We start from the raw sequence: 22,893 nt of genomic DNA on the forward strand, positions 1-22,893 counted from the left end.
CCAGCAGCAGACTGGCTAAACTTCCCTGATTCTGCTCCCAGATGGTCAAGCCCGAAGCCCTGAGCACACATATGCATGTGTATCATTGGGAGCCAGCAGCTGAGATATTCCTTCCACCTCTTAGTACATATCCAAAATACGAAAAAAGACCTTTTATTGGAAGGAACAGTTCTCTTCTCTCAGTCTGAACACCTCAGTTGAGAGACAACAGTTGAGTGAAACTAGATCTTTGAAAAGAGATAGTCCCATGAGATCATGGAGTTCCTGGTGAACAGACGGTAGCCATCTACTGACAAGTCTTTCTCTTGTATTTGGAAGATGTTTTTCAAATAAAGCATGTAGAGAAATACAAATCATGTTCCTTGTAAAATGGCCTCAACTTTATCCTTCTGGAGTTTCACAGAAGGCAAAGACAGACTGTATGCTTGGGCTCTGTCAGCTATCAGAGGACCCATTGCAGGTAGAAACACTTAAACGACTCCCTCAACATTTTCTACTGCAAAGACCTGTTTACAGACAAGGAGTCCATCCTTGGGAATTTTCTTTGGTACCGTATGTCCTCATGTCACCTCTCTTCTTTCTCCAGGGAAATGCTCCAACAAGGTCATCGCCTTAGCTGTAATGACCTTTGCTAGGCAGCAGGGGGAATTGAGCTCTCTCTTCATTGCTGGTTTCAGAGTAGCAGCCGTGTTAGTCTGTATTCGCAAAAAGAAAAGGAGTACTTGTGGCACCTTAGAGACTAACAAATTTATTAGAGCATAAGCTTTCGTGAGCTACAGCTCACTTCATCGGATGCATTTGGTGGAAAAAACAGAGGAGAGATTTATATACACACACACAGAGAACATGAAACAATGGGTTTATCATACACACTGTAAGGAGAGTGATCACTTAAGATAAGCCATCACCAACAGCAGGGGGGGGAAGGAGGAAAACCTTTCATGGTGACAAGCAGGTAGGCTAATTCCAGCAGTTAACAAGAATATCAGAGGAACAGTGGGGGGTGGGGTGGGAGGGAGAAATACCATGGGGAAATAGTTTTACTTTGTGTAATGACTCATCCATTCCCAGTCTCTATTCAAGCCTAAGTTAATTGTATCCAGTTTGCAAATTAATTCCAATTCAGCAGTCTCTCGTTGGAGTCTGTTTTTGAAGCTTTTTTGTTGAAGTATAGCCACTCTTAGGTCTGTGATCGAGTGACCAGAGAGATTGAAGTGTTCTCCAACTGGTTTTTGAATGTTATAATTCTTGACGTCTGATTTGTGTCCATTCATTCTTTTACGTAGAGACTGTCCAGTTTGGCCAATGTACATGGCAGAGGGGCATTGCTGGCACATGATGGCATATATCACATTGGTAGATGCGCAGGTGAACGAGCCTCTGATAGTGTGGCTGATGTGATTAGGCCCTGTGATGGTATCCCCTGAATAGATATGTGGACAGAGTTGGCAACGGGCTTTGTTGCAAGGATAGGTTCCTGGGTTAGTGGTTCTGTTGTGTGGTGTGTGGTTGCTGGTGAGTATTTGCTTCAGATTGGGGGGCTGTCTGTAAGCAAGGACTGGTCTGTCTCCCAAGATCTGAGAGAGCGATGGCTCGTCCTTCAGGATAGGTTGTAGATCCTTGATGATGCGTTGGAGAGGTTTTAGTTGGGGGCTGAAGGTGATGGCTAGTGGCGTTCTGTTGTTTTCTTTGTTGGGCCTGTCCTGTAGTAGGTGACTTCTGGGTACTCTTCTGGCTCTGTCAATCTGTTCTCTGTGTGTGTGTATATAAATTTCTCCTCTGTTTTTTCCACCAAATGCATCCGATGAAGTGAGCTATAGCTCACGAAAGCTTATGCTCTAATAAATTTGTTAGTCTCTAAGGTGCCACAAGTACTCCTTTTCTCTTCATTGCTATATCTCTAAGCTTTTTTCCAGATAAGGCAGCATTCCATTTATCCCTAAAATTAACATCAAAGGCAAACTCTGGATTTCGTGACAAGGAGCCCATTGTTACTCTTCCCCGTGTCATGAGACAGAAGACTCTATTCTTTACATATTAAGCATGTTCTGATGTTCTGTTCATCATGTTTAAATGGGTTTGAGTAAGTTAACAAACTGTGTGTGGGTTTCTGTTGCCATAAGGGCAAAGCAGCAACTAAAGCAGTGGTTGCCAGATCAGATGGATTAAAATTTGCATTGTTTTGGTTTACAAACATGGTGGATCATATCTAGAGCTTGTCAAAAGCCCACTGGGATATATTCACCATCTGGGCAGCATAGCTAAGATTTCCATTTAATTGGCATAGGCATTCAAAGGCATCATTCAAAAGGCAGCTGGCATTATGTTCATCCATGCACACATTCATAAAGTATTACCACTCAAGTGCAAAGTCCTATGAGCAGCACACTTAGGTAAGTCCCTCCTCCTTCGATACTGCTCACTGCATCTGCTATTTACCTGAAATGATCTTTCCTAGGACAGAAAAAGAGAGAGAAATGCAAATAGGGAAATTTACTCATCAGAAATTCTTGAAATCTCCTCTTCTTCTAACCTGCGTCACAATCTACTCCTCTCTCTGGGGCAAAATGCTTTCATCTCTTTTACTGAAGTCCATGATGTCTCATACTACTGTCTTTCTTTAGCTCTGGAATTCTCTGTTTGGAAAGACTGAGGCAGGCCAGATGCTTATACAGAAAGTTTGGTTGATAGATCTTTTGTCAGATCTTTTGTCACTTTTCCTTCAGTAGGTGGAGCCAAAAAAGAATCGGTCCTGAATATTTCTTCTTAGGACGGGCACCAGGAGAGGAGACTACAACAAAAGGAATTACCTAGGGGTAATTTTCCCAAAATATCTCCCTAATTACCACAATTTTAATAAAAAACACAGCCAAAAGAAAAGGTAAAATACTAAAACGTTCTTTGTTTGAACACAAATGTCTGCAAGCATCCAAATAAAACAAAACAAAAAAAAAACCAAACTCATAAAAAGAGATCTCTTGTTCAAACAACACAATTCAAAGATCCACAGCTCTTTCCAGGAATTACACTTAAATCAAAACAGAAATGGCTATCTTGCTTGTACCTAAATTAGCCCTTACATGTATCCAGAATGCTTACTGCTTGGCAAAAGAACAGGCCCCTTTACAGAAAAAAGACACAATTATGTACCTCAGTTTTGACCTGTATGTGCCAGAATTGTGACTGTGCACATATACTGGAAACTGGAATATCCACAGGTAATCAAACAACATACCTGATTGAGTGGACTGGTAAAGGGACTTATGGCTCACCAGCAGAATCATTTTTCCAAATTTTCTTTATTTCCTGTCACCCATGAAATCCACACCTTTACCTACTTTCTCCATAACAACTCATAGGCAGGCACCTATCTAATCTGTTTCTATTCACACCCAGTCCAGACCAGGTATGAAGTGTGCATTGCAATGGATCTTGTCTATTGTACATTATTCTACTTAAAACTGCCTAGATTTCAACAGTTAATGGGACTTTTGAAAATAAGATAATTTATTTAGGAGCCCAAATCTGTATTTAGGAGTGGCCCAAGTGAGTATGGAATGTCTCTCTTTTTGGGTGAATGTGAATGTAATTTTGTCTTTTGCAGCATGCTCTCAGTTTTGATCAAATAATGTATCTAGGGAAAGAAAACAGTGAAGGAACTTGAATAGAATTTGATTTCAGTGGCTATAATTAATATTTTTCAACTGATATTAAAGAAATGATGAAGTGCAACATTCTGAAAATAACCTGGTTGTAGTTCATTTATGATGTTTTTTCACTTTAAAAGTTCTTAAATATGTGGTAAATCAGATGAGATTTTAAATATTTTGTGAACAGAACAAACAATGAAATTTTAAAACCACATTTATTTTTAATACAAATTCTGTTGCACTATTACAGAAGTGAGCCTGTACGTGTATCCTTACATGCACAGATAAATTCAGCATCTACAATTAAAGAAGAGTAAAATTTCATTTCATTGTTACCAATGCCATTGGGAACTCATATTAAGAAATTCTCTTTGTGCTTTGTAATCAGTGTTATATAGTTCATTTTTTGTTTTTGTTTCCATAAGGAAAATGGATTATGGAAAGCTTAATGGTGCAAAAGAAGCTTGTTCAGCTGACTTCCATTTGTGATTACTTCAAATTGTGCTTTTCCTACAATACATACATAAAAGCTGCAAGGTGTACTATGGTCTAATGTAATCCACGGACACAAGCTCTTAAGATGACATCTAAAAATCTGCAGTAAATAAGTAGAACAGTTCACTATTTCATTTTCACAGCAAAAAATATATATTTAAGTAGATGCTTTAAAATACCATGCACTCCATTGGCTACAGTACTTCTTACACAGTACAACATAGGCTTGTTTTGTTTTGTTTATTTGTTTGTAACACCTAGAAGCATATAGCATCTACACTTTAAGTGTATTTACAAATTCAACAAATATCTACATATAAAAAGCATACTTAAAATTAAACTTGATGCAAGTTATGAAAAACCAATTTATTGGCAAATGAAACTGAGCATTCCTTCAACCATAGGTTGCTATAAAATTTCATATTTGGAGGTAAACCGTTTGATTGATCTAGTATGTGAGATAATATTTTTTGTAACTGATAAGAGTAATCCTTTACCACTAAACCTTGTTAGCATTTGTCAGATTCCTTGAATTCTGTGGTTTGAGCAGTAATCTGCACACTGCTTTCATGCTGGAGATAATTTCAAAAGCTGCCACATGGGTCAAGCAATGACTCTGAGGAAAATGTGCTGTTGCTGGCATGGCATTCTTTAACATATTTTGCAAGAGAGTTCTAGGTTTTGCAGCATTATTAAAATATCTGAATTCAGCCATTTTTGTATAAACGGTGTAAGGCTATGAGATCATGTTGTGCTCTAACTGTCTAAAAACTGTTATTTTATCTTCAAGGAAAAAATCATATTGTGCTTTGTGTAATTTAAAAAATGTTAAACCTTGCATTTTGCAGCTCAACAGTTTCATAACATCTCTGCTTTTTACCAGTTACTTTGTTTGGCAATGATAGTAGTTCACTAATCACAGTTTATTGCACCAACTTAGTAGTACAGTGCATTATGGAATGCATATTCTATAAAGGCACTGAATGTATTTTGCCCTGTATCTTCTGGAAATTTTGTCTCATTTTAAAATTTCACTTCAGTGACTGTACAAATTCCAAAATGCATTGCAATGGATATTGGTTTATGTCTTAAAATCAATCCAACATATACATGATGTAAAAATAGAACACTGTAGTGCTGTAATACTTGATAGATTAGGAAGGCTATAAAGTAATAGGAACAAAGAGCAGATAACAGGATCTCAGTAAGCATCAGCAAATGCAAGTGTCATAATTAAATCATTTAGCAATTATATACCATACATACTGTTCCTAATTGTCTTGCAAAAAGATATATGATACCTAGACATTAAGTCACCAATTTCACAACAATGTCCACAAAGACATTGAAGTTCTATATAATACTACTATAACACTCTGACAATGAAAACGGAATTCATATCCAGGAATTCAGCTGAGGACTGCATAACAAAGTATAAAACCAGATTTTAATAGCATACATGGGTTTATCTGTGAAATGTGTAGCATTTTTCATGCATCATACTGTATTTTCAACAGGAAATAATGTTATCAGATGATGTTATATTATTTTTGACAGTTCCTTTTTAAAAAAAGCAAAAATACTCAAGTTCAGAACAAATTTTTTGAGTTTTGCACTTTGATTCATACTAACATATCACTTACTGTGTTTTTATAGTGTATAACTGTATTGACCTATATGTTCTCATAGTATAAACATCTTGTTGCTGGGAGCTTTGTCACCTGTATGTTCTTAGTATGAGAAGGAGGATGCACAAGTGCTTTAAACACAATGGAAAATATTGTAGAAAGGGAATCAAGTTTCTTGATTAAACAAAGGAATTCATGGCATTGACAGGAGAAGGAGCCTCAGAACTTTCATTTCCTTCTGCAGGTTCTTTCTCTTTTTTACCACTGTATTGTCCAATAAAGGAGCCATCCTCATTGAACTGACCATTTACACCTTCGCCATAGTCAACTAAACTATCATCACTGTCCTCCTTTTTCACAGTCCTGTCTGAAGGCGTTCGGCTTCCTTTCTTTAGAGGTTTATGATCCTCTGCATCACTGGAAAAATACAGGAAATTCAAATAATTAATAGACATATCATAATTTACAAAAGCAAAACCAAAACAAACCATGCATGCAGATTTTTAAAAAGCATGTGCCCAGTCCTACAATCCTTTAGTAAATGCAATCACATTGTAGAAACAATTGTAGAAACTGATATGATAAATACATGGTGTAGAAATGGTTTAAACATATAATGTCTTCAGTAGAGGGAGTGCATTTTTTCCATCGTGCATGGTTTTTCAATGATAAGATATTCTGCTCTTGATTTGGAAGCAAAAGAACTGCAAGCATTAAAAAGGGGGTTGTTAACATTATAAGAGCAAGTTCTTTGTTCTTCAAAGAAAAAGCTTATGCTGTGCCATGAAGTTAGTCTGTTAAACTTCATAATTCATTGATTCCTTGAATATGAATGAAGAATGAATTTGGTTAAATGAAATATATTGATTCTTTCTGCTAGTAAAAAAGAAAAAAAAGTGCTGCATTTCAAATAATTTGTTACATTATGCAGGCTAGGCTTGCAATTTTCAACCTTACCTTTCAAGAGACCTATATAGTCCATTAAAAGGGTGCAGAAGAAACAAATGAAAATAGCCTAAGAAGAAAAGCAGAGTCCACATCCTGATAATGATCAGTATTCATTTAATAGGAATTTGAGCTTATAATTGCTAAAACATTCAATATGTTCAGACATAGAAGCTCTTTAGTTGAATATTGGTAACACAGGTCAGTTTAAAGCATGCTAAAGATCTTAGAAGTATTTTAGACCTTTTTTTTTTTTTAGTTATGGAAGAAATGCTTTGCGCGATTTCTTTTATCTTTGCTACCACCACCCTGTGGGTGTATACACATAGAAAAAGACTGTTTTCATTGCTTAGAAGGTTATCTCTATATTATACTCCTGACTCAAATACAATCTACATATGATAGGGTCCAAATCTAGTGCAGCAGACTTTGCTGGGCTGTGTTTAGATTTTCTTTTTCTTCTATTAAACAGGCTGTGAATGACCTTGAAGCTAAAGACTTCAGCAATAGTTCAAGCTGTGGCTTCCCATTTAGTAACCATTGGGTTAAGCTGCACATTCAAATGCAAATATCTAACTTGTAGGTATAATAAAACACTCAAGCCCATATGCATACAGGGCATAGAAAGGGTCGACAAATGTGTTTTATTTATTTATTCACAGATTCACAAATTATGGAGGTGAAAAATAAATTTATATTAGGAAAAGCAAAACTTACATTGTGCCATACTAACCCAGAACGGCTTGTTAACTTTAGACATATATTCAGCAATGAGTGTTTTGAATTAGCTGCACAATTCCTGTTAGTAAATTCTTTAATTGTTCACAATATCTGTTTTCCATTCTTATTTGAAGGGATATCATCATATAATAACCAAGAATGTACTGTTGTACAGCATGCACAAGAGCACACAGATATTGATTCTGTTGATTAATATTCTGCTGAAATGCACTTTACCATCATTACAAACCATACAAACTTTCTATCACACAAGCTACTTTTTACATTATCACCTCCTCTTTTTAGGCTTCAGAACATCCCAAATGGCTGGACCTTAAGAAAATTTGTTATCTATATGCAGACCTATATTTACAAATAAATACATCACTGTATATGTTTTTATATCTACACATAAACAGAGAGGTGGTGTGCTATTGTATCATATATGTGCATTTAAGGATTTAATGTTAGAATAAAAAAGTCAAGTGACAAAGGAGTTTTGTTTGCGGCTACCTAGGCATACATGGCACAAGGATACAAATAATATCATCCATCTTCTCTGCCTGCTTTGGTGTCATGAGCATACAAGGTATTAACAATGAAAAGAATTCTACTCTACAATTTGAACAGCAGGACTGCTCACAAAAACAGAGTTGGCAGGGAGTGTGGTGGGCTCATGGTACATCATGCATGCAAGCGCCTGTAATTACATATACAGCCAGCATCCTGAGTTGTTTCTTGTTGGATCTCTCAGAAGAGATTTCATTTTGGCAGGGCATTATATTTGTCAGGATGAGGAAGGAACAATATATTTACATATCTTATACTTGAATATCCTTTTAGCTAGCTAAGAATAATGTGATTTAGCCATTTTCACTGTTTTCACCAAACACTATAAATGTATGTTCTGAATCAACTTAAGATGCAACACATCACTTCTGAGTAGCACTATATCATGCTGCAATAATACTGTATTAATCTTTTCCATTTCAGTCAAATATCTGAATGCAAGCGACAGATCCACAGTCAGACAGACTACAGCATAATTAAGCCCATATGGCTGGAGCTTATATGGCTGGAGCTTCTAGTCAGCCTCTTCTCTCCTGGTAATATTACTATATCTGCTGAAACAAACATATATATTTTAAATCTGTCGAGTACCCACATGGGAGACTATCTCTTCACTATCCTTGTTCCATTCTCTCATGACATATAGCTCACATTTGTGAATTTGGTTAAAAAGGTTTGCATTAGAACTGCTGCCTAGGAGACAGATACATTCACCACTTCAATTTTAAGGTACTTGTTTTTTTTCCTGAAATTCAGTTGTGGAGTTTGTAGTGGTCTGTATGTAACTGCAGTTAGCAATTAATACTGCATGTGGGATCTTCCTGTTTAATTCTTGTTTAATTCTAAAGCATTAAATCCATAATCACCACTTGCTATATAACATGTGGTGTGAAAACAGAAAAAGAAAAAAAAAGAGTTTCTTGCATCACATTCAGACCTAACAAGTTGTTAGTCACGTATAGTGACTGCTCCATAAATATTACGCAGCTCAATTCATTTCTAGTTTGACATTTTACAAGTGCAAAATGAGAACCTGCACAATTTTGTGTTTCCAAATGTTCAGATAATCTTGGATGAAATGTAGTAAAACACATAATATAATTTAAACTTTTGACATACATGCTGCAATGCAATAAACAGGGTTACAGTTACAAAATACAAAGATATACTTTAAAATACATGGTATAGTACCAGCAGAAGAGGCAGCAGTCATTTTATACTAATGTAAAATCCAGATACTCAGTCAGAAAATATTACATGCTTTTGTGAGGTTCTCAGTGAAGCATGTGAACTTGCTTATTGTAATGTCTTTAGCTATTGAGTCACCACAACAAAATATATTTTGTGCATATATACATGTGCATTTAATACAGTGAGAACAGTGAGGTACAGTATGCTAATTTTACTGGGAATTCACCTGAATAAAGATTTGGGTGAGTAAGAATTGCTGCCAAGATTTACAAATAGAGATGCCTGAAGGTAGGCTCGCAAGTGTATATTTAGACATCTAAATAAGTGGTTTGATTTTCAAAGGTGCTGAGCAGCCAGTAGCTTTCACTGAATCTAGGCACTCAGCTCCTTTAGAAATCAGGTCACCTCTTGTACACAGGCTCCTAAATTTTCCAAAATGATTAGTGATTTGGAGGTCTCTCAAATTTTGGGCATTTAGCTTGAGACATATTAAAGGGAACTGATTTTCAGAAAATGCTTACCATGTATCCTAACTTTCAGCACCCATTTGTGAAAATCTTGGTCAACATTTACATGATCATGTCAACTGCAATATTTTCAGGATAAAACAATCCATATAACACAACAAACCTTTAAAAATGTAACCAAATTGTTACTGCATATGTAACTATTTTGTTTTGTTAATGCTGATAAGCACTGCACAAAAGTCTTTAGTTGTTCCAGAAATTCTCTCCAATTTAAAAATGACAAAAATGTAATTTCCTTCTCAAGAGTTCAGAATGTAAATCATTTAAAAGTTCTGTACTATACAGCGTATGATCAATTTAATTCTTACACTGAAACAACAAACTTGTCACCTAGTAAGAATCTTGCTTACCAAAAGATCCAAATATTTTGTGAGCTGTGCTTCAGTTAGCTTAATACTTTGCCAAAGTTTCTGAATCTTTGGTTTTGTTTAAATTTACTCACTGTGGGATGACAACTGGCAATGAGCAACAATGATGGTATTTATGGCACTGAATTTTACACAGCCTGGTACAATAAGCAGCAAAGAAAGCTCATGGAGAAACTATTGCTTCCTATTCTACTGTAACACTTTTTACTTAAAATTCAATGATAACAAAATATTTGGACTTAACTGAAGAAGTTCTCTGTGCAGAACAACACGTGAGCTCAGTTCATTACTTTAGGGTATACAAGTAAATAAGAAATACTTTATAATTGTATCAGAAACATTTGTAACAGCACTGACTTCATACAATTGTTGTACTTCCTACAAAACAAAACAGAATCTTTTTACTTCCAAGTTCCTTTATGTAACTTATATTTAGTTTATTTTATTGGGGAGGGGGTTACAAAATTTATTTATAATCTAGATAATGAAAAAATACTTACACATTTGGTTGCATTGGGTCTGTGATTTTTCTATATGCTAGTAAGGATGCAGATTCTATTGTCTGTATAATTAAAACAAACAAACAAACAAAACTGCAGATTTACACAGGAGTGTACCTGCATGGAGGTGGATGCTGGCGTGAATGCACAGTTACAGCATATGCAAAAATCAAATCTGGGCATGGGGATTCCCTCCCTTTTTGCACCACAGAAGTACAGTAAGACGTTCTGCCAAAGTACTGACAGGTGGAAAAAGCAGTTGGGATACCCAGGGAGCCTTCCACTCCTCATTTGGGAGGAGGGAAAGTAAGAATAATGTGATTTTTATCAACCTGGATTATGGTCAAGACTTGTGTGCTTAGATGAGCAACTACTAAATTTTTGGAGGAAGGGAGAGAAAGTGAGGGTGAGGGAGTGAAAAAAGGAAGGAACGAAGGGAAAAGGAGAGATGAAGGGGTAGACAGAGAGAACATGAGAACACTCATGTTTCATACAGTGTTTTTATATCCCTGGGGGTGCAAAACAGAGAAGGGACCCTGGTGCTCTGGGGGAAATGAATGAGTTTTCAATGTGTTGCCGAGAAGCATATTGTACAAAACAGCTGAATTGTCTCATTATGAATTCTGAAGCCCAAAGAGCTGTAGAATATCAGATTTAGAATGTTTAATAACTCACTGCAAAACCAGATTGCTAAAGCCAGAAATTCGGATGTAGTATCTGTGAGGCTTGCTCTTCTTGTTTGTGTAGCTTCATAAAACTATTCCAAAATACATTCATCACAGATCATAAAATCCTTTCTTTCTTTCTTTACTCGTGATTTTATTCACTGACTTATACTTACCTTTTGTAATTTTTAACAGGAAAATAAATTACAAATTCACTGAAAAAATCTGAAGTGAAAAATTTAAAACCAGTATTTTGAAATGTTTTGTACACACACTACATATAATTAACATTGAGACAATAACCAGGAACAAAATAATAGGTGTGAACATGTATGGATTTTGCACTGAGATGAGGTTGTTATCATAGTAAGTCCAATGACATGCTTGCTATTTGCTGTGCTAGAACCAAACCTTAAGTTCCTAGCTGTTTAATAAAGACTGATACTAATGGATGGCTAGATATTTTTCCCTATTATCTTATATTAGGAATCTTTGCTCTTTAAAATTAAAAGGCATATTTTGGAGACATGAATTAAATATCTTGAATAAAATGGCAACAATCATATAACAAAACTAATTTATTTTTCTTCCTGGTTTCATAAAACAAATAGCAAACTTGCAGCTGATGGTTGAGATGAGTGAAAAAGTGGGGAGGTGAGAATGAAGAGCTTAACTATAGTGAATTTAAGAATATTTGAAGAAAACACATTAGAAAGATGGAGTGCACAGAACAGCTTCACAAGTACATCACAATTTTTTAAAGGAATGTATTACCTGTAAATCTTTTGTGTGTCTACATATTAGTCATTCCTCCCTAGAGACAGGTACATTCAGCAACCAGTCAGAATGCAGAAGAAGTTTTTGTGCTCTCTGTACAGCTCAGCAGCCAATCAATTCCCAGTAGATTCTTCCATAGTCACAGACATGCAAAATAACTCAAAATATGGTTAGCACCATTCAGTTGGTAACACGCAACTTCTTTCACTTCTAGCATAACTCTGACTAGAAGGGGGAGACATTCTGGGCTGATGGATATGAAGATGCAGAAAATGAAGTTTGTAGGGAATTTTTATGTGCTCTCAGATCAACAGCCTGAAATGATTGGGTATAAGAGGCCATATAAACACCTTAGATATGTTGGCCTCTCTGTAAACCTGACCTGAAAACACTTCCCCCCTTCTGCTCATAATCCCAAGTCAAGAGGGTCTGAAGATGAAAGGGATAAGGAATTCCTTCTCTGTACACTAGAAGTGTATAAATCAATCCAGAAGCCTATGCAGATTTTAGAAATTTTACTACCTTTCCTTAATCTCACTAAATAAAAAAAAAGGTTTTGTCTAAATATGTTTTCTTAGCATCTCAGCTATACCAGAGCTTTTTTTCAACTGTGGCAGAAGCAGGAAAAAAATTGGAAATTTAAGCTCTTGTTCTAAGACAAGATCAGATGAAACATTTGACAAGTGTCAAGGAACCATTCATGACTTCCTCTTTGTGAAAGAAAAATATTAGGGAAGTTTACAAGAAATAGCAGACAATTCAGTGACCCTCCCACCTGATGCTATGACTACTCGGGAAAAAAGAATTCTACCAGAGGAGTCAAAAGTCATGATTCAAAAGAAAAGTGACAAAGAAATTTAAGATTCAAATTAAGACCCCTCAAAGTAAGTGTAAGTGGGGACAAAGCAAGACCCACCAAAAACAATTAGAATATGCAGAGATAATTCCCCACTGGGAATTCTATAAAATACCCCTTAAGCTACAAGGTCAAAAGCTGCTCCATTTATCAAGAAATCCAGGATACAAAAGACATCTTCTTAACTGAAAACCCTGAAACTACAACAGAGGAAAATGATATTGTAAGCCTTAGAATACATCCCTGATGCTGACCATCATGCAGAATAAAGAAGGATTGCAATGCCTTATCTAATAAAACAAAGCACTCAGCGTCAACCATTCCCAAGCAAGTCTCTCACAGTCCAGATGTGGATTTCTGATTGAAACACTTGCTTGTGGGTCAAGATGTTGTAGAAAACAGGCAGAGGAACACTAAGACATATATCTGCAGACCATCCCTGGGATGATCACACTGGCACTCTTACTACTGTATAGGCCTTGTCCTGTATGGTCTTCTTGAACACCTTTTACAGAATTGGGATTGGTGTAAATATATGATACAGAAATCTCTGGCTCCAGAGAACAGAAAAAAATCAAACAGTTGTACTGACTGAAGAAGCTTGGAAGTTTTCTATTGTCTTCAGTGATGAATGTGCACTTATGACCTTTCCCCAACTGTGAATCAGCAGGTTTGCAGATGTGGATAAAATTCCCACTTCCCTCGAGAAATGAATATTCTGCCTAGGATAGAAATTTGGCTTCTCCTGCTAGGTGAACAGGGTTGACACCTCTTTGGTACTTTTGCACTGACGGGAACAGGAGCTCCTTGTATAGTCTCTGATTTCAGGTCTCTCTACACAGTCACAGTCTCCTGCTTAGTTGTGTCACTACTAAGATATTTTCTGTTCCCAGCATACTGGCCTAGACTAATCTTCTTCCAAGACTCAGAAGAGGCACAGGGCTTTACTGATTGCTCATAACTACAGCATGTTGATATAAAATAGCTTTCTGGAGGGATTCAATTTCATTTCTACTTTGTGATGGTCCAGGTATGCTCTCCATCAGATCAGGCATGCATCCCCAGTCACTGTGTGCTACTGGGTTTCCTGAAGTGGCATTTCCTTCGTTGCATGAATCTGGCAAGAAATACATTCACCAGCTGAAGAGGCTAAACCACCTCATGTGTGCCCTCACAGGGAGAAATCACAATTGAAGAGGTCTAAACTGAAAACAGTCCAAGACATCACATCTATACAGGATACTAGGAAGACTAAAATGTGAATGGGACAATGAATCTTCTTAAATCTGATATTGTAACCTTTCTGGAAAGTATTAATTTGTGGTAGAATCCTTTGCACCTTGCTTTGAGACAGCTATTTCTTTCTGTATGGGATTGTGCCTTCTTAGAGACACTTCTGCCATGACCTTTGAGAACACTTTAGGGCCAGAAATCAAAGTGAATGGAAGGGCTGATACTGAAGTTGGTGCTGATTGATAAAATAAGAACTGAGATACTCGTGATCTATAGTGATGTGCATAGTATGTAAGCATCTTGTGGGTCTACTGATATCTCCTGGCGATATAGCTGTGAGGAGAGTTCTGGATTACTCAATTTTTAATTTATTACAAATAGATTGGGTCACCTGAAGTCCAGAACTGGTCTCTCTTTGAAGACTATGAAATTCAGAGAGTAGACACCTAGACTTTTTATTCAGTAGGGCTTGAAATCACAGCCTTGGCTGATAACAAATGAGAGAGACTTGATAAAACGTGCTGCTTTTTCCTGTGGAACAGAGAGGGGAATTCAGTCGAAAGGGAGAGCATTTCTACAAATTCTGTGCTGTATCCCATTAGGGCTATCAAAAGGATCTACATGTCTAGTATCATAGTCCAGTCACTGAATATGTCAACTTCTTCCATCTATTTTGGCCCTTGAAAGATTGGGAAACAGCCCTATGAAGTCAGAAGGCTCCTCTTAATGGATCTATTGTCTCCCTTAAAACCAGGCTCCCTTATATAGTTGGCACAAAAGGATCGAGAGACCCCATACCTTCTTTGTCCCCATTAGCCATTGCTGAGAAACATGATGTCCAGAGCCATCCCTGGATTTCCACTCATCTGATTGCTTTACCTCCTGACAGAGGGAACAGGAGAGGGAACTAATCCTTGAGAGCTTGGAAGACTGCTTAGCCCTGCTCCTGGAGGAGGGGGCTTCTGATCTGTTCCTGGAGGATTCATCTGCTGATCTTCTGGACAAGTTGGATTGCTCGGATTTCACAGACACTGCTTTGGTAAAGCCAGGGTCTGCTTCATGAGTTTTGGTGGCACAGTTACCTTTTCTCTTCCTGTCTTTGTCCAATTTCTTTATTGTCCACATAGACATGGACCTGAAGTGATGAAAAAATTCAAAATACTCGAATTCTTAGAGAAATTTTTAGAAAGAACCTAAACCACCTTTCCTCAAAGAAGCATTGCACCAGAGCTGTGTGAGGCGGAATGAAATGAGAACTAACTGGCTGCACTGATGCTGAGCTGCAGAGAGGGTGCCAAAAATCTTCTGCAGTTTGGTTGCTGGAGATGCTCTGTCTCTAAGGAGAAAAAAAGGAAAGCCCATCATAGGCTAATGGTTTAGAAATTCATTTTAGAAAGGAGTTTTCTGCATAGTGACTTAGATGAGCAACTCCCTTCCTGTGAACAATTATAAAAGTTGCAGATGTTATTCTCCATTTTCACCACACAATGGGTTGGTGATATCTTTCTTAAAATGCATTATAAAACCATTTAACAAAGCACTAGATGGTTCTGTGGGTTAACACACAAGCCATTTAAATATGGATACATACATTCAAACTCTGGTACATGTCAACACATAAAAAGCAAATTCACCGGTCTCATCCTAGACCTGACTGAATATCTGTCAAAATCACAAAGCCATCACATAATTTGGCACAGTTCTGCATCAATGTCAGTTTCTGCTAAAGAAATGTCCAGGAATAGAAAAGCAGAGGGGCTGTAAATTAGAATTCATATACAATAGCTGGGCTGTATAGAGAAGCTTGTATAGTACTTGTTTGTACTGTGCCTGTTCCCAGCCAATGCTTTCAGTCTCTCATTTTTGTCAGCTAAAATCAACTAAATTAACCCAATAGGCATTTAAAATTAAAAACAAACACCAAGTTTAAAATGTTTTTGTACTGACTTGGTAAATATTATGAGGGATTAGAATAATTTTAATAGCTGCAGGAGTAAACAGAAACTGCTCTTTGGCATTCAGAACAGTGAAAAAATATAGAAATTATTTCAGCCAGATGAGATGCACATTCTGCTACACAAAAAAATATAACAACAGTCCAGTGAACCCCATTTGAAAGAACAGATTTTCCATGCACTAGAATCGATTACATATAAAAATTAAAGTCTTTTAAAGTGTTATTTACATAGGAATATACTATAAAGAATATATTATCTATGGAAAAATAAATGTAACACTGACCTGTGAAAGAAATAATAAAATCCTTTTCTGTACTAAATCAAAATGTATTTAATATAATGTTACAGCTCTCTTTAAAACCACACCATATGTAACTATTATGAAAAGACTTCTTTAAAGAGCATCTTTTTTGTGCTACAAGGAGATTCAGCTCTCATGTTTCTACTAGAATGACAGTCAAAAATGGCATGCAAGAATGACAGTCAGCTCAATGGCATGGTCTGAAGCAGTTTGCTGTATCTCATGCACTGAATTCTCTAGAGTGGTGTGTTTTTCTTAAGTGATAGTTCCTCTTCTCTGTCATGTAATTAATTTTTTTGCTGTTTCTGTATTGGTACTGGCAGCAATTTTAAAAGAACCTGCATTCCAATGAATGGGATACATTTACTGTTGTCTATGTTTATATGAGAAGCACATTTCCAAGACAAAGTATTTTATATGAGCTGCAGGACAGGGCAAAAATGCTCCCAAGTATTTGAGCTTTTCAATATATTAAAGATGAGCCAAAGACTAAACTCTGTATGGAAATGCCCTTAATTTTGAGACATCAAAATTCAAATTTGGATCTGAATTTTACAGTGATGGCCCATTGTTAAAATATATGATAAAATTAGCATAATCCTGCAAATCATAATTCTTGATGTTTTAAATTTTTCTACCAGTCTCATTAAAGATATATTTATAATTAATTCTGTAAAACATTTAATGCAAAGTAATTTGCACCATTACAAAGGGTTGTAATTTCATTTTCATAAAATAAGTATCATGTTCTAAATACTATATTTTATTCCTAAATTTAAAAATTAACAAGAGAAGGAAACATAAGGAAAACTATGTTTTAACTGCTTACCTGTATTCACCAAATGTTCCATCATCTTCTTTCATAGGCTGTATTTCTGGATCAGCATGTGCATCTTCCTTTTCCTTCACTATAATATTTGAAATTGGGATTTTTATCATTAAATTTTAGGACTAAATATTTAAAGCCCTGATCCTGCAAAATGACCTATTTGGATGTGAGTACTATGGATTGGGCAGGATCACTTTGTAAAACTGAGGCCTTAGATTATTACTTCTAAATAAAATGCATATGTGGTAGTTTAAAAATATCTTTATTGAGGACAAGATACTGTACATCATTTGGCAGTCATGAAAGTCCTTTGTTGCAGCCATTTTTGAACATGATTTAAATGGGACACTTGCAGATTTAAAATCCTATTTTAAAAATGCATTACTTTTTTAGATTAATAAAAAAGTTAGATTACTAAAACTTAAATACACTAGTTTTATTTATGCTGTTAGTTGACTGCATTTCTCTCATACTAATAAAGGAAAATGATTAGTTCATTTCGCTTTTGATTATAGCCAGTTTCTAGCAAATTTGCTTTTACCTTCTCATCCACTGGCACAATTGCAGGAATGCCTGGGTTACAAACAATACACACGGAACGTTTATTTTTATTTTAAAAATGGTTTCCATGGATTTTGTTAATTATTGGAAGAATTTTTGTTGTTATAACTTTCTTTTTTTAAAAACTAACCAAAACCAAACCAAAAAAACTCCTATATTTGGGGATAAATTTGACATAATCTTGTCTCTCTTAAAGTTAACTGTATTTTTCAAAATATTTTTCCTAAAAATATTATTTTCAATTAAATACATCTTTTTTGTATACTGAGGCTGCAATCCTTGGAGCACTCAGAGATTTAACTAACTTTATGTATGTGACTAGTGCTATTTAACTCATGTAAAGATATTAACATGTATTTGCAATATTGAGACCTTTGATACCAAGGTGACAGAAGCCTAGGAATAACTAAGATAGAAGATAGATATTTAAATAGTACATATGCCAATAAATTGTGAATACAGTACATATGCCAATAAATTGTGGGAAATTATATTATGAATCTTACAAGTTTTTTAAAAAAGTATTGTTTGTGTCTTTTCATTACTGTTTTGCTAGTTATTATTCTAATATGTTATCCTGATATAGTAGTTATGGGTATGAGGTTTATAGTATCAAATTTTTACACTAGTAACAATTTTCATACGTGGTTTGTACAAATTTAGTTTATATTCCATTATTCAAGGTGATGTAAATCATCTTTGGCAGTATTTTCAGATGGTAAAATTATGATAATGCATGTCATCTTGAGTAGTCACTTCGGCTCTTATAATTACATATTGAAATAACTGATTTCTTTTTGCCACAAGCCAGCTCAACATGACATGCTAAAATCAAAACAAAATAGTTAGTAATTGTGTGCAATGTATATCTCAGTTTATTTATGGAACTCTACTTACTGTTGGAAAACTACACCATAGTGACTATCCAGACACATCTGTGGCTAAGTAATGCATTGAGTAAAATTTATTGTGAAATAGCTTTAGAACAATTGGCACAAAGAAAACTTTCTAACTGGCTATTAGCACATGATGTTATGCAGTCAATGTCCACTATGACTAGCTGATGAACAGGTGTGACTTCTCCTGCATGTTATTATTTTAGTTTACATTTATGTATATCCTACCTGGATATTTGCCACCCTTATTCCTCCTTATGAAGCAAACAATCAGCAAAATCAAGATAAGAAGAGCAACAGCACACATAAGACCAATGAACCATCCTTGAGTAGCAATGTCAACCTGCCGGCTTGCCATTGCTGAAGAATGAAAGGAAAAAAAAATAGATTATCTGATACACATTTAAATGTGTATTATATTATTATTCACATAAATAACATAACATTTATTAATGCAGCAATAGTAACAATGTGGCAGTTAGCAATCATGAGGGATATAGCAGCACTGTAGTTTGTAGTTGTTTAAATTTAAAAATTGTAGGTTTACAAGTAAAAAAGCTTAGAACTGACTCTTGAATATCTCTAATGTTCCTGTATTTTACTAATTGATCATTTAAGTTTAAAAATTCATTGTAAAACATGTACGTGTCCTACACATATACACTTTTTACAAATGTTAAAATTGTTCTCAAACTCACACTGATACAAGTAAAAAATGAATTGTGTTTTATAACTTATAAACATCTGGATTACATTCTTAAAAAAGCAAATACTCTTTGGCTAGCGCAGGCCAATTCCACTGAAACAAGGGAGAAGGTAGGTCATTCAAGACCCCACCATTCAATAAGAACAAGAAATTAGCATTTGAGCACCATGTAAAGTTTTATTAGGATTCTGCTTTCTTCCAGGCCAACTATTATCATACAGTCCATCTTGATTGCCATGATTTAACAACCCTTTTTAGCTTTTTTTAAGTGGCATTTGACTGGGCAGCCCCTTCCTAGTTCTCTCTCTGACCTAGTTTTCTCTGACTGTCTACCATGACTTTGGAAAGTGACATTCAGAAGAGACATCAATTATAGAACAGATACTGAGGGCCTTTATGCAGGGTTGGAGCTTCCATTTCCTGTGCATCCCAGAAATCTGTGTGGTTTGGGTGCTGTGCCCCCTGCTTCCTATTCTCTGTTACACAGGACGAGTTTTCCTAGTGAATGCAGTGTTTTCCCACTCTCACATGTGAAAATTGTGGAGCCAGCTGCCCTGAGGACTCCCCTTAAAGGGAGAGGGAACCCTTGAAGGAGGACAGTAGAGGAGAAGTCAGTTGAGAGAAGAGGAGGAGTGCATCCACCTGCCACCAGCCTGTCCGCTCCCTGCCACTCCTCACTCATAGAACCCCTGGCCTGTGAAGAGCAGTCCAGGAGATTTGGGTCTGTAGGGGTTGATAGAGACAACAAATCCACAGGGATGGGGAAAGCCCACAGACACAAAATCCCTTCTCTGCACAGATGGGAGATTTTTGTCCAGAATTTCCAGATTCCTCTGCTCTGTTTCAAATGAGCCCAAGTGCCAGGGAGGTTACCCAGAATTTCTACTGAGATCAGTGGCATCTCACATCCAATCTCAGCAGAAACTCTACATAAGAGTAGTTTATGTCTTAAGATTCACACATGAATTTCCCTTGCTCTGCCTCTGTATGAGAGGGGATCAGCCACCTCCATGGCACAGTCTCCCTCTCCAGATTCTGAAGAGGGTGCTCTGTGCACTTGACTCCAGGAAGAAGAAAGAGGAGAGGAGGAACAAGTAACTATACTTAGGTAGGGGAAGAGTCCAATGAAACACATATCTTTCCCCCAACAGCCCTGCAGAGATGACTAGGGAGATTACCACTCCTCCTCAAAGGAGATACATCTTTAAGGAAAGTCCTGGGGACAGCTATGGCAAGACAAATCCCTGGTAGTGCAGCTCCATTGGAGCAGCAACTCCTTGCAGCTAGAAGTCGAAGGAGACACTGGGGTTCCTGAGCCAATGTGAAAGCACAACCTCGGGATGGCCCTGGATTCTTGTGGATTTAGGGTGATCAGATGTCCCGATTTTATAGGGACAGTCCCAATATTTGGGGCTTTTTCTTAAATTGGTGCCAATTACCTCCCACCCTCTGTCCCGATTTTTCACACTTACTATCTGGTCACCCTATGTGGATTCCCCAGGATCTGTAGGCAAACTCAGGGTATCTTTGAAGTTTGGAGGCAGGACTTGCTGCTCATTCCACCTAGAGTGCAAATCCTGTTCTCAATAGAAGTTCTGGGTATGAGTTTGCCTGTTTCTTAGTACCCTCCTATTGGTTTTACTGGGGGAGGGTATGAGTTGCCCTTCACTTAATTTCTTCATGGTTGGATGAGTCTGATTGGTGTGGGATTGATTTTTGCAGCTTTCACAGCCTTTGGTGGGGCATCTGTATTCTGATTTTTAGAAGCTGAATAATATTTCTTACTGAATTGATCCCAACACTTCTACTAATACACATGACAAAATAAAACAAACCCATTTTCTCTCTTTTTTTACATAAAGTGGACATTAAAAACCTAAAACTTAAATATATAAAAATGTCAGGATAATATTTACAAGAAAAAAGAAATAGAAGCAGAAGGGTGATCTCGCTTTGAATTATAAATTAACCTATACCAGTAGTTTTCTTTTCTTGTCTATGTTTATGTTAGAGCGATTTTGCTTTTTGTAAACATGCATATATAATAAGTCATTAAATTTTTAGTAGCAAATGTTATAGCAAAACACACAAGCACATTTAACATTCAAATGTAGTAAGAAAATAGTATCAAACAAAACAATCCATGCATAAAAACATGCAAGAGAGATGATAGGAGTAAAGATGAAAACTTACTTATGCAGCTTCTTGTATTCTTTGACTTAGTGTATATCCAATAGAGAGGGGTTTCTAAAGCCCAGTATAACTTTAAAAAATGGCATAAAATTTCCTGTTTTCTCTAAACAAATTATCTGCTTCTGGCAGAAAGATATTTACTCCTGATGAACACAGAAGCTGCTAATATGTGAGAAAAAACATAACCTACTATACTGGACATACTCAAGAAGAGAAAATCACATATTATGAAGATGCTCTATAGGAATGCTTGCTAGAATAAATAGACATTTTCTGGTAGAGGCCTCACATACCCAGTCTAGGATTTTCCTTCCTTGCGAAGGAGTACTTGAAAAAGGTATCTTGCTCTTTTGTCCCCATCCCCAATGTTTAGCAGCATTAGCCCAGATTTAAAAAAGTGACATAGCTAGATTCTTTTAGAAAGAATTTTGCTGTACAAATTATCTGATGGGGGACTCTAAAGCAATGCTTTACATTGAACCTTTGCCAAAAAGAGAGAACATTGCCTCTAGTGTTCCCAGCCTTGAAAGACTCAAGGAATGGAGCCAAGGTGTTTAACTTACTCACATATACATACAGGAGTCTTCACTTTTTGATCTACTGAAGTTTTACTGTTAAGCAGAATGTTGACTGGGAAGGTTTTGGTCTTCCCCTCCCCCACCGCTTTGAGTGCATTACAATACAATCTTTGCGCTCTGCTGCCTACTGGTTCTGAACACACCTACATATATAATTTTGCATATCCGTTTTCTGGTATCACTAGCCTCCTCTGGCTAAAAGGTTACTAATAAAAACCTTTTTTTCTGAAACTGCAAATGTTTGTGGGGCACTGCTATTTAGCATTATGTTTCAAAAGCTTTCCTATAGCAACATTGTAACACTATGAGCGTTAATGTACTATAAACATGAAACAAAACAAAAACATTATGACTTCAGAAAGTGAACGCTCTTTCAAACTGGCATGCTAATCACTTGCTTTGTTATCTGTAGGATCATTGTTTCATATTGCTCAAACTACTTTACACATTAGCAATCTTTTTTCTTAAATCATAATGTTTGTGTAGTAGGTGAGACCAAAGTAAGATCTACTGGATAACTGTCCATGGGCCACATTGCTTGGAATGAGTAAGAGTGCCTAGCAAACACAGACCAAACAATAACATATCATCAAGAACATGCTGATATTGCAACACCATATTCATCATGACATCAATACATTTCCAATAAAACCCTTTCTCTGAGTTAAATGAACAGGCATCACTTATTCTTGTATGAAGTCACAACTGCTTCAAACTTTCTTGCACTAAAATCTATTATTTTTCTA

General features: G+C 36.4%; 1 protein-coding gene across 50 annotated transcripts in view; it reads right to left on the reverse strand.

Moving 5' to 3' along the window:
* Positions 1 to 3,846: 3,846 nt before the first annotated feature.
* Positions 3,847 to 22,893, reverse strand: part of NRCAM (neuronal cell adhesion molecule) — a 285,751-nt gene continuing 266,704 nt past the window's right edge. For 25 of the 50 annotated variants that reach the window (XM_043494824.1, XM_043494875.1, XM_038395608.2 and 22 more), the window contains 3 exons: positions 18,899 to 19,030; positions 17,214 to 17,292; positions 3,847 to 6,190 (listed from right to left, as the gene is read on the reverse strand). In XM_043494824.1, coding sequence (XP_043350759.1) covers positions 5,953 to 6,190; positions 17,214 to 17,292; positions 18,899 to 19,030 — 449 coding nt within the window. In that variant the 3' untranslated portion in view covers positions 3,847 to 5,952. Of the gene's footprint in view, positions 6,191 to 6,730; positions 10,473 to 10,594; positions 10,657 to 17,213; positions 17,293 to 18,898; positions 19,031 to 22,893 lie in introns of those variants that run through there. The other 25 variants (XM_043494871.1, XM_038395579.2, XM_043494843.1 and 22 more) reach the window with 5 other exon arrangements.

The sequence above is a fragment of the Dermochelys coriacea genome, chromosome 1, assembly GCF_009764565.3.
Source record: "Dermochelys coriacea isolate rDerCor1 chromosome 1, rDerCor1.pri.v4, whole genome shotgun sequence".
In the NCBI taxonomy this organism is placed as follows: Eukaryota; Metazoa; Chordata; order Testudines; family Dermochelyidae; genus Dermochelys; species Dermochelys coriacea.